Genomic DNA, 16926 nt, shown 5'->3' with positions numbered 1-16926 from the left:
ATCAGTCTGAGCCATAAAGTGCAGTAGAAGGACACGATCCAGACAAATGCAATGTAAACAGGTGACTGACACTCGTCTCTGTTCGTTTCTTCCAGGGGAAGAGCCTCCCCCCCGCCCCGATGTCCCCGTTCCCAGGCGGGGCAGCAGCTCACGATCTGGCTACGGGGAAGCGGCGGATCCTCACCACGGGTGCCAGGTCCACTCGGAGGATCCGCTGCGCCTGGCGCCGCGCCGCCTCCAGGCTCCGCGGCTTCCAGACGCTGCCCCGCACCTTGATGGTGGGGAAGGTGGTGAGACTGGGGGTGGCCGCTTTCCAGATCTCCTCCAAGGACCGGCCCCCAAAGGGAGCACACGAGGGCACCTCGGCCGAGCCGACCTGCTCCTCCTCCCGCGGCCGCTGCGCCTCCCTGCCGGGGGGACCGGCGAGCGCTGGGGCGCGTTTCCTCCCCGTCTTTGCGCGGCCGGGCGCTCCGCGCTTGGCGCCGGCGGCCAGGGGGCGCCTCCTGGCCGCTCTGCGGCGGGTCCGGTGTCCCGGCGCCGGGAGCCCGTCGGGCACCACGGCCCGGCAGGAGGCGTAGCCGTACACGTCCTTGCTGCGCAGGATGACCGGGGAGAACTGGTGCTTGAGGCTGCAGAGGAAGTTCCACAGCTCCGAGTCCGAGCTCATGAACTCGGTGGAGCGGGGCATGAAGAGCTTGAAGGCGTCGCCCAGCGCCTTGGTGCCGGCGAAGGACACCTGCGACCGGGAGTAGACAACTTTCTCCGCCTCGCCCTCCTCGCCCCACGCCGCCGCGCCGAGCCCGGCAGCAGCTCCCCGGCCGGCTCCCTCCTGTTTCATCATCCCGGCTCCTTGCTCCAGCGCCGCCTGCCTCCGACTGCAGGCGCAACGGTCTCAGCGTGAGGACTGTCCTCAGCGCCTGCCCCACCACACCGCTCGCTCGCCTGTCTCCTGCCGCCGCGGCAGCCAGCCCCAGCCGAAGGCGCTCCTTTGCCGTCTCTCCTCCCAGGGCGGAGAGCAGCGATCAATATCCTACCGCCCGGCTGGAGGGCCCCGCCCCATTCGCTCCCCTCAGACACAAGGGGTAGCTTGCCTGTTACTGAGCGTGCGCAGGAGGGCTGCGCGTGCTCAGTAATAGCCACTGAAGACGCCCGCTGCCCTCACCCTGCCCTTACTTGGGGAGGAGGAGAGTGTGCCGGCTGTGAAAGCCGAGGGGGGAGGGGTGGGCAAAATCTGTGCAGGGGGCAAACTGAGTGCACTGAAGGCAGGGGAAGGCGAGGGTGGGAGCTGGGATATGGAAGGGGTGGGGAAGGGGGTAAATGTTACCACATCAGAGGTGAGCAGCTGTTTGGAAAGGGGTGGGGTGGGGTGGGGGGATAGAGGGGTCCCTGCTGCTCCTGCAGAAAGGAAATTTCCACACCTCCTTACAGGGCTGTGGTCCTACAGGCACAGTCAGGGAGGTCACTCATCCAGTTGTGTACTGGAGGGGCCGGCTTTTTTTCTGGTTTGTCCCCTATCCTGTACTGGGACAAAACCACATCCAGTTCTGTCTGGTATTGGACAGGGGACACCATTTTGAAGAGTACACTGCTCTGCTCCCGCCACCACAACTTCACATGCTGCATGCCAGCTCAGGCTGGTCAGGACAGGGCAGCGCCCTTTTGAAAATGTTGTCCCTCAGCGGCATGACTTTCCACACACCACATATGATCTCATGCCAGTGGGGGCGGGGCAACTGGCTCTTGAAAATGGTGTCCCCAGAGTGGTATGCCCTCGTACACATCATGCATGTGAGATCATGCCAGTAAGGGTGGGGCAACTTGCTTTTGAAAATGCTGTCCCCTGTGTAGTGTGACCTTGCACACACCATACATGTGAGATCACACCGATGGGGGCAAAAGCAGCTCACTCTTGAAAATGGTATCTCCTTTGCAGCATAACTTTGTCATGATGGCAGGGGCAGGGTCATGCAGACAGGGGCGGAGTCACACAAGCAGGGGCAGGCCCATGCGGTTTCGGGAAGTGCCAGAATGTCCAGTATTCTAGGAACATGTTAGTGGGAACCTTATACACACTGTGTCCCTCTGCCTAGCCAAAGCTGCTCTTCCCTATCTGAAATGATGGCTTGAACTGCTAAAGGAGACAGGATTCAGTTAAATATTTTACTCACTTAACTCCTAAAAAAGAAAATGTAATTTTCATACATTTTTAGTGTTTAAAAGAATCCCTTATCTGTTTATATGTCTGCATAAAGCCTCATACCGTAATTCACATATTTGTCTTATGTGCTATTCTGATTTCCTAAATTGGACTCCCTTGCTTGTAAACCCCTATAAATATAGTTTAACTCCTTTTAATTATTTATTTTTTAAAATTTTAATTTTTTTATTCTTAGTACTTCATCATTTACCTTGTTAACATTGTGCAGCAGGATGGCATTGTGCTCTTGTTATTTTTAATGGCAAATAATCATTGGAAATAATAGTTGCTTGTAACTTCAGCAATCACATCTCACTTAATAGGCAGCAGGTTTAAAACAAACAAAAACGAATGATTTCTTCACACAATGCGCAACCTGTGGAACTCCTTGCCAGATGATGTTGTGAAGGCCAAGACTATAACAGGGTTCAAAAAAGAACTAGATTAATTCATGGAGGATAGGTCCATCAATGGCTATTAACCAGGATGGGCAGGGATGGTGTCCCTAGCCTCTGTTTGCCAGAAGCTGGGAATGGGCAACAGGGGATGGATCACTTGATGATACCTGTTCTATTCATTCCCTCTGGGACACCTGGCATTGGCCAGTCGGAAGACATGATACTGGGCTAGATGGACCTTTGGTCTGACCCAGTATGGCCATTCCTATGTTCGCACTATAACACTTCCGTGACAGGGACATCCCACTACCATCTTCTGCTCTATCTACACACTCAGACTCAGAGACCTTCCGTTGTTAAACACCACAGTGCAGTTTTCTTTACACTTGCTCTTCCCACCACCTTACTGCTGCATAGACTGTATTTATTTACAGTTTCATTTTCTCCTCAGTTCTGTGCAGAAGAGAGGAGAGGAGGGGGAAGAGATCTCTCTACCCAAAGATCCTTCCTGGTTCTGGCTCTGATCAGGGGCGGCTCTAGGAATCCCGCCGCCCCAAGCAAGGCGGTGCGCCACGGGGCGCGCTCTGGCGGTCGCCGGTCCCGCGGCTCCGGGGGACCTCTTGCAGACATGCCTGCGGAGCTTCCGCTGGTCCCGCAGCTCCGGTGGAGCATCCGCAGGCATGCCTGCAGGAGGTCCACCTGAGCCGCGGGACCAGCGAACCCTCCGCAGACATGCCTGCGGCAGGTCCACCGAAGCCGCGGTACCAGTGGACCCTCCACAGTCATGCCTGCGGGAGGTCCACTGGTCCTGCGGCTCCGGTGGACCTCCCGCAGGCATGACTGCGGAAGGTCCGCCGGAGCCGCCTGCCGCCCTGCCGGCAAAATGCTGCCCCAAGCGCGCACTTGGCGCGCTGGGGTCTGGAGCCAGCCCTGGCTCTGATAGTTTGCCCCTCAATCCTGCACCTCCTTCCTGTGTCTTCTTATACCTCCTGTGTTACTGGGCCAGTTTGCTCATTAGTCCCCCCTCCCCCAGCCCATTCTAATCCATTAATTTGGCCCCAACATTTTCACTTTATGGGAATTAAAGGTGCTTAAGTGACCAGAGTGCTGGCTCAGTTGTTGGTTCCTAGCACCCACTTCCCAGGACTTCAATAGGTGTTGCTTCCCAGCATTCTGTCAAAATGGCCCAAGTTTGTATTGTGATTTGTAATTTGCAGTTTGCACCATGCAGTCTTCTGGATTTCCACTTGGAAGTTGAGGTGGAGGGAGCAAAGGGGCAGCTGGGGGGCTTTTCCTGGTTCACAGCAATTCCTCCAAGTCTCATTTTGTGTTATAGAGGCTGAGGGGGAGGTCTCACCAAATAATCATCTAGCACCAACAAAAAAAATTACCTGGTTATCACAGTAGCCCTTCCATCCCACCCCACTCCTTAGCCAAAGCCCTAAAAAGTAATTGCACCCCCCATTTGCAACTCCCATCTCCCAAGATATTTCCTTCACTGAAAGCCTCACAATGCCACCTGGCTTCAGCTCACTCCAAAATAATAACACATTCAGAATTTCCAACGTGTATGTCAAATGTTCATGCTTCCCTCACTTTTCAGGTTGCATTTAGAGTCCCTTTACAGGGTTTTCAAGATGCAGCAAAATAAATTTTCTTGTGTATATTTAAAAAGAAGGATTTGTGTAGCAACTTCCAGGGGGAAATGATCCCCAGAGAAAGAACAGAAGACTCAAAAGGGGAACCCAGATGAAAAGAACAAAGAAGAAGTGGACAAAATTCATACTAGATTAAAATTATGCTCGTGTGTTTATATAATAATAACTACTGAAATCCCTAGATCCTTTGGGCTTTTTGATTACCAAGAAAAAGTTATTGTAATGCAGTAAATCAATTATTCAGTTCACTGATGTGTTGAAGATATTGATGTATTCACACTATTTACATACTTAATTTTGTATCTTAGGATAGCAGATTGGTTATGAAGTCCAAATATAAAGATCATCTTCTCCAGTTTGTTGATTTTTTTTGTGAGCCACCATCTGAACCTGGTTCACAGCACCATTCCTCACTGTATGGTACTCATAATACTTTCCAGCATTGCAATACCATTTCTCAGATATCAACAAATCCCATGTCTTCCTCAGCCTGTGACTTTCAAATGATATAGAGACTGGTCCTAATAAAATAGACTAGATATCAATTGAAGAGTCACTTGAATAAAAGAAAGGAGTCCCCCTCTGTGTCCAATGTCTTCCAGAATCCTTAATCTGTGTGGGGATCACTTATATTTTGGAATTATTTTTTAAAAGTATGAGGCTTAAATGACTCACTGAAACACACAAGGAAAAATTCTTCGAAAGGAGACATTTTGACTTTGTATGCCAGTTTAGCTATAGTCTCCTTGTGTAGGTGAACTTTTTACTGGTAAAAGAGTAAAATTTTGGCAGCATATTTTACACTAGTTCCCCAAACAAAATAAGCTATTCCAGAAAGCACATTTTTGCAGCTATAACTGTGTCTACACTGGGGCTTTTGCTGACATAAATGTAAAAATAAATAATAATAATAATAATGTCACACCCCTGATTGATGTTACTATACTGTTAAAACTGACCTTGGAAAACTACCTTAAAAGCTAATCCCAAAATGAACAAGTCTCCCTACAGATAAGTAAAGTTTGGAATATCTTTGACAGTTCTACCTCTTTATTTGCTTCTCTGAAGATATCAGATGAGATCCTTGCCTACACTCTGTTCCTTTTACATTGCATGAAAGGGCTGAAACACTGTAAAGGGGCCCCCAAAACCTCATAATCTGCCATGAGTCCCCTCAGCTCACTGCAGAGACTGCTGTAAATCAGCCTCCTAAGGACCCCTTTGCAAGCCCTGGCATATGGCCAAGGCTGTGGACACAATGGGTATATTGGGGGTGGGACCATAGAGCAGCCTGCCTGAAATTTGACAGGCCCCATGGTTGTTTAAATTAGAACAGAGATTTCTCTAGTCACCACAACAGCCCAGTATCAGGAGGGTGCTGTCACAGATCAGAGCAATTGAACCTTATTTTCCCTTAGTGGTTCAGCAAGGGTACCAATCCTCAGGCTTCTGGTCTCCTAGCCATTGCCTTTCTTGGGCGGAGACCCATTATCTCTCTCCCTCCTGACCAGAGTATTTCCCTATTGTCACTGTGTTATTCCCAGTAAACAACGGTCAGCCTAAACAGGCCAACTCGTTTCCTCTTCAGAGACTGATAATAGTGTAATTGCCCACATGCATGCTAATAAGCTTCCCTCTCCCCACCCCCTTTGCCATCTCCACCAGGCTCTTCCAACCCTTCCCTAAGGATTGGGGCCTTCCATGGACAGGAGGTCTTGTCCCTTTGCTGGAGCTGAACTAAAGGCCTAAGTCAGTTCACCACCAGGTTATTTATCTAGTGTCCTTTCTTTGGCTGCTGGTCTCTAGAGAATCCAATTAGAACCTTTGAAGACAGCATGAATATGTAATCAGACAGACAATGAGTCCCTTCCCCACAGGGAAGCTTCAAAGAACTGATAACAGGAGGAATTACATTATCATGCTCTTTCCTCCTAAAGCAGTTGCATATAATCTTACAATAACACATAAACTATGGCATTTTAATACATTAGACTTTGTGCCCACTGTTTGAGTGTATTCCTACTCACTGCCTCCTTCCAGCATTCATTAAGGAGATAAAATTTTTAATCACTTTTTTCTAGGGCTGTCACACAATTAAAAAAATTAATCATGATTAATTGCGCTGTTAAACAATAATAGAACACCATTTATTTAAATATTTTTGGATGTTTTCTACATTTTCAAATATATTGATTTGAATTACAACACAGAACACAGTGTACAGTGCTCACTTTATATTTATTTTTATTACAAATATTTGCAACGTAAAAAACAAAATAAATAGTATTTTTCAATTCACCTATACAAGTACTGTAGAGTAATCTCTTTACTATGAAAGTTGAATTTACAAATGTAGAATTATGTACAAAAAATAACTGCATTCAAAAATAAAACAATGTAAAACTTTAGCACCTACAAGTCTCTCAGTCCTACTTCTTGTTCAGCCAATTGCTAAGACAAACAAATTTGTTTACATTTGCAGGAGATAATGCTGATGGCTTCTTGTTTACCATGTCACCTGAAAGTGAGAACAGGTATTCTCGTGCATTTTTGTAGCCGGCGTCACAAGATATTTACGTGCCAGATGCGCTAAAGATTCATATGTCCCTTCATACTTCAACCACCATTCCAGAGAACATACATCCATGCTGATGATGGGTTCTGCTTGATAACAATCCGAAGCAGAACGGACCGACAACGCATGTTCATTTTCATCATCTAAGTCAGATGCCACCAACAGAAGACAAAGTGGGTATTCACCCACGAAAGCTTATGCTCCAATATGTCTATTAGTCTAAAAGGTGCCACAGAACTCTTTGTTGCTTTTTACAGATCCAGACTAACATGGTTACCCCTCTGATACTTGACAACAGAAGGTTGAGTTTTTTTGGTGGTTCGAGTTCTGTAGTTTCTGCATCTGAGTGTTGCTCTTTTAGGACTTCTGAAAGCATGCTCCATACCTCGTCCCTCTCAGATTTTGGACAGCACTTCAGATTCTTAAACCTTGGGCCAAGTGCTGTAGCTATTTTTAGAAATCTCACATTTTTGGTACCTTCTTTGCATTTTGTCAAAACTGCTGTGAAAGTGTTCTTAAAACAAACATGTGCTGGGTCATCATCCAAGACTGCTATAACATGAAATATATGTTAGAAAGCAGGTAAAACAGAACAGGAGACATACAATTCTCCCCCAAGGAGTTCAGTCACAAATTTAATTAATGCATTTTTTTTTAAACGAGCATCATCAGCATGGAAGCATGTCCTCCGGAATGGTGGCCGAAGCATGAAGGGGCATGTGATTGTTTAGTATATCTGGCACATAAATACCTTGCAACGCCAGCTACAAAAGTGCCATGCGAACACCTGTTCTCAATTTCAGGTGACATTGTAAATAAGAAGCAGGCAGCAGTATCTTCTGTAAATTTAAATAACTTGTTTGTCTTAGCGATTGGCTGAACAAGAAGTAGGACTGAGTGGACTTGTAGGCTCTAAAGTTTTACATTGTTTTGTTTCTGAGTGCAGTTATGTAACAACAACAAAAATCGACATTTGTAAATTACACTTTCATGATAAAGAGATTGCACTACAGTACTTGTATGAGATGAATTTAAAAATACTATTATGTTTTCTTTATCATTTTACAGTGCAAATACTTGTAAACAAAAATAATAAAAGACGGTTACTCACCTGTAGTAACTGGTGTTCTTCGAGATGTGTTGCTCCTATCCATTCCATGTAGGTGTGCGCCGCGTGCAGCTCTCCGGAACATTTTACCCTAGCAACTCCAGTGGCGCCCTGGAGCGGCGCCGCCATGGCGCCCTTATATACCTCAGCCGGCCCGTCCGCTCCTCAGTTCCTTCTTGCCGTCTATTCCGACAGTGGGGAAGGAGGCGGGTCGAATGGATAGGAGCAACACATCTCGAAGAACACCAGTTACTACAGGTGAGTAACCGTCTTTTCTTCTTCGAGTGATTGCTCCTATGCATTCCATGTAGGTGATTCCCAAGCCTTACCTAGGCGGTGGGGTCGGAATGAGACGTGGCGGAGTGTAGCACCGCAGAGCCGAAGGCTGCGTCGTCTCGAGACTGCTGTACCAACGCATAATGGGAAGCGAAGGTGTGGACTGAAGACCAGGTGGCTGCTCTACAAATGTCCTGGATGGGAACATGGGCCAGGAAGGCGGCTGACGAGGCGTGCGCCCTCGTCGAGTGTGCGGTGAGTCGGCACGGGGGGACGCGAGCAAGCTCGTAGCACGCCCTTATGCAGGATGTCACCCAGGATGAAATCCGTTGAGAGGAAACAGGCTCGCCTTTCATGCGCTCCGCAATTGCCACAAAGAGCTGGGAGGAACGCCGGAAGGACTTTGTCCGGTCGATGTAAAAGGCGAGGGCCCTACGGACGTCCAGGGTGTGGAGCTGCTGTTCACGAGGTGAGGCGTGCGGCTTTGGAAAGAAAACCGGGAGGAAGATCTCCTGATTAAGATGGAAGGCCGACACCACCTTGGGGAGGAAGGCCGGATGTGGCCGAAGCTGCACTTTGTCCCCGTGGAAGACGGTATATGGGGGACCTGCTGTCAGGGCGCGGAGTTCGAAGACTCGTCTGGCAGATGTGATTGCCACGAGGAAGGCCGTCTTCCAGGTGAGATGGAGCAGAGAGCACGTGGCCAGGGGCTCGAAGGGTGGGCGCATCAGCTGGGTGAGAACCAGGTTCAGATCCCAAGTCGGAGCAGGCGGACGCACCTGAGGGTAGAGACGGTCTAACCCCTTGAGGAAGCGGGCAACCATTGGGTTGGAAAAAACGGAGTGACCATCTACCGCAGGCCGAAAGGCCGACAGTGCCGCCAGGTGCACCTTCAGGGACGAGATCGCAAGACCTTGGCCTTTCAGGTACCAGAGGTAGTCGAGGACCGTCTGGATAGGGGTCGAGAAGGGGTTAAGACCTCGCTGATCGCACCAAAGCGCAAAGCGTTTCCACTTCGCGAGGTAGGTAGAGCGTGTCGAGGGTTTCCTGCTTTCAAGCAGAACCTGCTGCACCGCCGCCGAACAACCCCTCTCTGCGTCGGTCAACCACTCAGGAACCAGACTGTAAGATGCAGCGACTGCAGGTTCGGGTGACAAAGCCTGCCGAGGTCCTGAGAGATGAGGTCCGGCCATAACGGTAGGGGAATGGGATCCCGAATCGAGAGCTCGAGGAGCAGGGTATACCAGTGCTGCCTCGGCCAGGCCGGAGCGACGAGTATGACGCGGGCCTTGTCCCTCCGCAGCTTGAGTAGTACTCGGTGGACGAGCGGGAACGGAGGGAACGTGTATAGGAGGGGACCCGTCCAGGGCATGAGGAACGCATCAGAGATGGAGTCCGGAGCCCGACCCTGATACGAACAGAACCTGTGGCACTTCCTGTTGGTCCTGGAGGCAAACAGGTCTATTTGGGGAAATCCCCACCTCCGGAAGATGGTGTGAGCCACATCGGGGCGAAGGGACCACTCGTGGGAGGCGAAGGACCTGCTCAGACGGTCGGCCAGCGTGTTCTGCACTCCTGGTAGAAAGAACGCTTCGAGGCGAATCGAGTGGGTCACGCACAGGTCCCATAGGAGCATTGCCTCCTTGCACAGCGGGGAGGATCGGGCCCCGCCCTGTTTGTTCAGATAGAACATGGCCGCCATGTTGTCCGTGTATACCGCTACGCAGCGGTCCCGGAGGTGTGCAAGAAAGGCGAGACAAGCCAAGCGGATCGCTCTCAACTCCCGTACGTTGATGTGGAGGGAGAGCTCCTGGGCCGACCAGAGACCCTGAGTGTGCAGGTCTCCCATGTGAGCCCCCCATCCAAGCGCCGAAGCGTCTGTGGTCAGGGTGACCGACGGGCGAGGGGGGCGGAACGGAACCCCTGCGCAGACCACCTCCGGATGCAGCCACCAGGTGAGCGTCTGGAGAGTGGGGTCCGAGACCGTGACCACCATATCTATAGGGTCGCGGTGGGGGCGGTACACCGACGTCAGCCACATCTGGAACGGACGGCCTCAGCCTCGCTCGCGGTCACAAAGGTGCACGCGGCCATGTGCCCCAGCAGGCGGAGGCAGGACCGTACCGTCGTGGAAGGGAAGGCCTGCAGGGCCCGGATGAGCGAGACCATCGTCTCGTGTCGAGAACGAGGGAGGCAGGCTCTGGCGAGGTTGGAGTCGAGGACCGCTCCTATGAACTCCAAGCGCTGTGCCGGAACTAATTGGGACTTCTCGGCGTTGACGAGGAGGCCGAGAGACCGGAACAGGTGGAGTATCTCTGACACCTGAGCTGTCACCAGCTCTTGAGAGCGACCACGAATCAGCCAGTCGTCGAGATATGGGTATACGTGGATTCTGCGACGACGGAGAGCTGCGGCCACGACCGCCATGCACTTGGTGAACACCCTCGGGGCAGTGGAGAGGCCGAAGGGTAACACCGCAAACTGGTAGTGGGTCTCGTTGACCATGAAGCGCAGGAAGCGTCTGTGGGGGGGGTAAATTGCCACATGAAAGTAAGCATCCTTCATGTCGAGGGCGGCAAACCAGTCTCCCGGATCCAAGGAAGGGATAATGGTCCCCAAGGTTACCATCCGAAACTTGAGCTTGCAGAGGTATTTGTTCAGCTCCCGGAGGTCTAAGATGGGACGAAGACCTCCTTTCGCCTTGGGGATGAGGAAATATCTGGAGTAGAATCCCCTGCCCCGCCTGCAGGGAGGCACCTCCTCGATGGCACCCACGCTCAACAGAGACTGGACCTCCTGTACGAGGACTTGCTCGTGAGAGGGGTCCCTGAAGAGGGACGGGGAAGGTGGGTGGGAGGGAGGGGGCGAAATAAACTGTAGGCGGTAGCCGTGCTGGACGGTGCTGAGGACCCAGCTGTCCGATGTTATAGCAGACCACGCCGGAAGGAAGCGGGAAAGGCGACTGGAAAACAAAAGGGATGGATCCTGGGGGGAGAGTGGTGGGCCGTCCTCGGGCGTCCCATCAAAAGGCCGGCTTCTGAGCCTGCGGGGCCTTGGACGAGCTCTGAGCCTGGTTGCGCCGTCCCCCCGACGGTCTACGGCGGAAGGGGGCCGTTCGGCGATTGTTAAACGGCCGAGCCCTGGCCTGGTTGAAGGGTCGGTAGGGCTGCTGACGGAATGAACGCCTCTGCGTGGCCGGCGTGTGCATGCCCAGCGTCCGTATCGCAACCCTCCCGTCCTTTAGGGTCTGAATTCTGGCATCCGTTTTCTCAGAAAACAGTCCCTGCATGTCAAACGGGAGGTCCTGGAGGGTGTACTGGACCTCAGGTGGGAGGGTGGAAGACTGCAGCCACGCAATGCGGCGCATCGTCACTCCGGATGCCACCGTTCTAGCCCCTGAGTCCGCTGCGTCCACGGCCGCTTTAATCAGGGTTCTGGAGGTTAACTTGCCCTCTTCCAGCAGCGCCGAGAATTCGGGGCGGGAGTCCTGAGGGGTCAGCTCCTTGAATTTAGCGAGGCACCCCAAGATATTAAACGCATATCTGGACAATAGGGCCATCTGGTTGGCGATGCGGAGTTGGAGACCTCCCGCCAAATAAATCTTACGCCCTAATAAGTCCATGCGCCGGGCCTCTTTGGACTTCGGCGCAGCAGCAGGTTGTCCGTGACGCTCGCGGTCATTGACTGACTGGACCACCAGCGAGTCCGGGGTGGGGTGTATATACAGGTATTCGTACCCCTGGGGCGGGACGGAATATTTTCTTTCCACGCCGCGCAACGGAGGAAGGCGACTGCCAGATAGTGGCATTGTTCTTTTGGATGGTGCGGATAAACGGGAGCGCCACTCTGACGGGGGCCTCATCTCCCACAACATCCGTAATAGGGTCCTCGACCTCTTGGACCTCCTCGATGGGCAAATTGATGGCTTTTGCCACCCGTCTGAGAAGGTCCTGGTGTGCCCTGAGGTCAATAGGCGGGGGCCCTGATGGCGACGCCCCTGCCACCGCCTCATCGGGAGAGGAGGACGAGGAGTGGCCCGGCAGCACCTCTTCCTGTTGTTCCACCGCCTGGCGATCTGGTGGCAGTGAGTCCTGCCCTAAAGATGGGCCGTGGGCGTCGGCTTGCGTCGGTGGAGACGGGGGGGGTCTACTGATGGTGGCCACCGGCACCGATGGTGCCGAGCCCGGCTGCCTGGGTGGCAGGGGAGGCCCCTGCTCATATTGCGCCCAGGGTACCCAATGCCCCCAATACTGGGGTCCATGATCCGGTGGAATCGACCCGGCTCTGAAGTCCACCGCACTGCCCTGAGGGGAGGCAACGGAGGGTTCCCTTGAAGGCCAGGGTGGAGCCGTGGCGGTGCCTGGGCGGGCATCCAGCGCCGGCGTGAGACGAGCCTCCGGTGCCGAAGGTCGGTGCCGGCCGTCTCGGGAGGCCAGTGGCGAGCGGGACCTTCGCTCCGCATGGTGCCGGGAGTTAGACCGACGGCGCCGGGAGCTAGATCTCCGGTGCCGGGAAGGGGAGCGACGGCGCCGGGAGCTCGACCGGCGGCGCCGGGAGCTCGACCGGCGGTGCCAGGAACCGGACCTTGATCGTGATCTGCGGCGCCTTGAACGGCTGCGCGAGTCCCGATGTCCGCGGTGCCTGGACGCGGACCTGCTGCGGTGCCGGTGACTTCTCGACCGGGACCTGGAGCGCCGCCGGGAGTACGACCGGCCCCGCGATGGAGAGCGGTGCCGGGACGCTGAGTGGCGTCGCGATGTTGATCTCCGGCGAGATGGGGAGCGGTGCGGCGGTGACCGTCTCCGCGAGAGGGACCGGGATCGAGTCCGGATCCTGGAGCCGCGGTCGCCTCGGTCGCCCGGGGATGAAGGGCGCATCATCGCTGGCTTGCCGAGGGACTTAAGTGTCCGCACCGTTGGTGCCGGCGGCTGATAGGACGGAGCCGTCGCCTCGATTAGCTCCCTCGCCGTCGCGAACGCCTCCGGCGTCGACGGGATCCTCAGCTCCTCCTCGGTGGGCACCGGGGAGCTGGGCGGTGCCGGACTCGACGGGCCTTGCGGCGCCGGAGTCAACGGCCCGGTGCACTTTGCGTGCACTGCCTCAGCCTGCACCGTTTTCGTCGGAGGCGGCTGGGCTAACGGCTTCCGCTGCTGTTTCGCAGTGGCCGTCTTCGGCACCTTGTGCTTTCTCCCCGGGGAGAGGGAGCGGTGCCGGGTTTTCGGTGCCGACTCGGTACCGGAGCGGCTCGGTGCTGCCGGTGCACTGCTCGTCGAGGTAGTTTTCGGTGCCGCTGGAGCTGGCGCCGGGGGTTGGAGCGCAGACTCCATCAGCAAGTGCTTCAGCCGAGAGTCCCGCTCTTTCCTCGTACGAGGCTTAAAGGCTACACAAATAGGGCACTTATCTGGCCGATGCGACTCTCCGAGGCAGCGGAGACAAGAGTCGTGCGGGTCGCTGACCGGCATGGGCCGCTGGCAAACCGCGCAGGGCTTGAAACCCGGTGCTCCGGGCATAAGCCCGCACCGGGGCGGAAGAAGAGGCGTAAACCCTCTAATTCCCTAACTACTAACTCTATACACTATATATATACAACTATAACAAGAACTTAACTAACTACTAACACTATATACACTAGAACTACGGAGAAACACTAGGGTTGTGGAGGTAAAGGAGCACTCCACTGTTCCAACTGGCCGTCACGGGCGGGAAGAAGGAACTGAGGAGCGGACGGGCCGGCTGAGGTATATAAGGGGCGCCATGGCGGTGCCGCTCCAGGGGGCGCCAGCCGGCCCGCCGGAGTTGCTAGGGTAAAAATGTTCCGGAGAGCCGTGCACGCGCGGCGCGCACACCTACATGGAATGCATAGGAGCAATCACTCGAAGAAGAATATACAGTGAGCACTGTACACTTTGTATTCTGTCTTCTAATTGAAATCAATATATTTGAAAATGTAGAAAAAGATCCAAAAATATTTAATGAATTTCAATTGGTATTCTATTGTTTAACAGTGCAATTAACCACAATTAATGGTTTTAATCACAATTAATTTTTTGAGTTAATCACATGAGTTAGCTGCGATTAATCGACAGCCCTACTTTTTTCTGATAGTCCCATTCTCTCGTAAATAATCTTTGGGCATTGACTACACTAAAACTTTGGGGATTTTTTGCTTCCCGCTCATCAAGAGATCTGAAACGGAATGTGCTGGAGGGCAAATTGACCTAACAACCAGTTTGATCTGCCTGTTCCTCAAAAAGCTAAAAAAAAATCTTTAAGCTAGAGGAGTTCTAACCTGTCTAACCCACAGGTAAAAATATAGTCAAATAATATTTTACTAGAAGCAGATGTGGCAAGGCACCTCCTTCGTCTCACCTGACTTAGCGCTTCCCTCTCTGGTGATGGCAGGCCTGGGGTAATCAGCCCCACTCAGGGGAGGGTTTGCCTTCCCCCTTTCTGTATTCCCTTGGTCATACTTTCAGGGTAGGCCTGAGGGTCAGCCTACAGGGTGATCCTCCACCAAACAAAAAGGAAACAGTCTCATAAACAAAAAAACCCAGTGGGGTACCTTTTGCTGACTCCTTGCTGGTAAAGGATGTCGCCCTGTTGGTTGCACTGGGGTGTCAGTCCTTTCCCTAGCAGGCGCTCAGGTTTGGCTTTCTCCCCCATCGGAAGGAACACAGGCTTTCCGTCTGGAGAAACTTATTTCTCTACTGCTACTAGCCTGGCAATAGCTTGTGTCTCTCTTCCCCTTCCCTCTGTCCCCTTCGGTGGTGGGGAGGGGTGTTAAAGGCCTCAGTTGGGATCAGGTGTCCCTAATTGAGGTAACCCCTTCTCAGCTTGTTGGGAAAAGGGCCTTTAACATTCTAAGGCTAACATATCGGCCTTCCCAGACCCCCTTGCTGGTGTGGAGCTGCTGCTAGGCCCAGAGCACTTGTCTCAGTTTTTGTCTGGGCCAGACCCCACCTGCTACCTCGCTGACTGGTGGTCTCCCTGGTTGCTGCTGCTCCTTGAGGGTCCTGCTGGCTTGCTCCCCAGAGGGGGAGTGAGGGACCCTGCCTTTGCTACCACCTGTGGGGTCCCTCCTGGCTGCCTGACTGACTGTTGGTTGCTGCTGTTTCTGCTGGCTGGCAGCCTGCTGCTGCCATGAGGAGGAGGAAGAGGAGGACTTTTGCTGCTGGTGGAGCGTGCAGGAACTCTGCACAACATTGTAGAGGCATAGGTGCTGACAGGGGCGGCTCTAGACATTTTGCCACCCCAAGCATGCTGCGGGGTGCACTCTGCCGGTTGCCGGGAGGGCGGCAGGCGGCTCCGGTGGACCTCCCGCAGGCGTGCCTGCGGAGGGTCCACTGGTCCCGCAGTCCACCGGAGCTGCGGGACCACAGGACCCTCCGCAGGCACGCCTGCAGGAGATCCACTGGAGCCGCCTGCCGCCCTCCCGGCGACCGGCAGAGCGCCTCCCGCGGCATGCCACCCCAAGCACACGCTTGGCGTGCTGGGGTCTGGAGTCGCCCCTGGGTGCTAACTCCATGGGTGCTCCGGGGTTGGAGCACCCACTGGGAAAAATTGGTGGGTGCTCTGCACCCACTGGCATCCTTCTCTCAACCCCCAGAGCGTACACCCAGGTGGCCGAAGCCCCTCCACCAGCCACCTTGTCATCCATCCTGGCCACCGCCTCCGGTTCCATCCCTGATGGCCGGGTACCCTTTCCCACCCTGACCAGGAAGCATGGGGTGTCTGTTGCCTCCCGGTGCCCACCTCGCCCCACGTAGAGACCAAATGCGAGCGTTGGTGAGGGTGGTGGGACTCACAGCCATGGTGGTGGCCTCCAAGATGTATGGGAAGGTGGTTTTTTTCCTGGCATCAGAGGCTGCCACCCAGGAGGCAGTGGGGAAGAGCCTGGTGGTGGGGGGCATGTACATCCCCCTCGAGCTCTGGAGGACCTGGATCCCTGTCCCGTGACCCTCCCTGGCTGCCCACCCATACACCTCGAGCTGGCTGCATGACCTGTAGCAGGTTTGCTTTAGAACTGCGCCACTGGCACATCTGTACACGCTTGTGCTCCATACTCTCCATTTCCTCACCCTTGTGTCCTGCCCCGACACTAAATGGCAGGACCTAATGTCATCTGTCAAGGGTGAGGAACCCCAGTGGGCCAGCCTATACTCCACCTTGGCTCCACGACCCGCCGGGGATATCTGTTGGCAGCTCCTTCATGGAGCCGTGAGCACGGACATGTACCTGGCGCAGTTCACCTCCATTCCGATATCTGTCCCTTTTGCGGCGTGAGGGAGACCCTGGTGCACGCCTCTCTTGAGTGCACCAGGCTGCAGCCCCTATTCCAGCAACTCCTGGTCCTCCTTTTACATTTTTGGCTGCACTTCTCCCCACACCTTTTTATATATGCACACCCTGTCTGTGGCCCCACAAAGTTGCAGGACCTCTTCGTCAACTTCCTCTTCGTGATGGTCAAAGAGGCATCTATAACACCAGGAAGAGGAGGTTGGCTGAGGGGGTTCTTTGCGTCCATGGCTATTACTTCAGTTCCTCTCTCCGCTCACGTATCCGGGCAGAGTTCCTCTGGGCAGCATCCGCTGGCTCCCTTGACACCTTTGAAAAGCAGTGGGCACTGTCCGGGGTTCTCTGCTCAGTGTCCCCTTCAGGTTCCCTACTTTTGACCCTTTGACCCACACACCCGTCCTTGTTATTTTTTCAGTTGC

The 16926-nt window shown here is 53.8% G+C and overlaps 1 protein-coding gene across 1 annotated transcript; it reads right to left on the bottom strand.

Moving 5' to 3' along the window:
- Positions 1-9: 9 nt before the first annotated feature.
- On the bottom strand, positions 10-1120 carry CCDC71L (coiled-coil domain containing 71 like). The gene has a single exon (XM_039516949.1). It carries the CDS (start codon positions 839-841, stop codon positions 149-151), a length of 693 nt encoding a protein of 230 aa, XP_039372883.1. The 5' UTR covers positions 842-1120; the 3' UTR covers positions 10-148.
- Between the last annotated feature and the right edge of the window lie 15806 nt (positions 1121-16926).

The sequence above is a fragment of the Mauremys reevesii genome, linkage group 1 (genome assembly GCF_016161935.1).
Source record: "Mauremys reevesii isolate NIE-2019 linkage group 1, ASM1616193v1, whole genome shotgun sequence".
Classification (NCBI taxonomy): Eukaryota; Metazoa; Chordata; order Testudines; family Geoemydidae; genus Mauremys; species Mauremys reevesii.
Note: the sequence above shows the minus strand (reverse complement) of the source record. Positions and strands in the feature narration are given on the sequence as shown.

What these genes read in the sequence shown, in the direction of transcription:
- CCDC71L (XM_039516949.1), bottom strand. Translation starts at nt 841, where the DNA reads ATGATGAAACAGGAGGGAGCCGGCCGGGGAGCTGCTGCCGGGCTCGGC.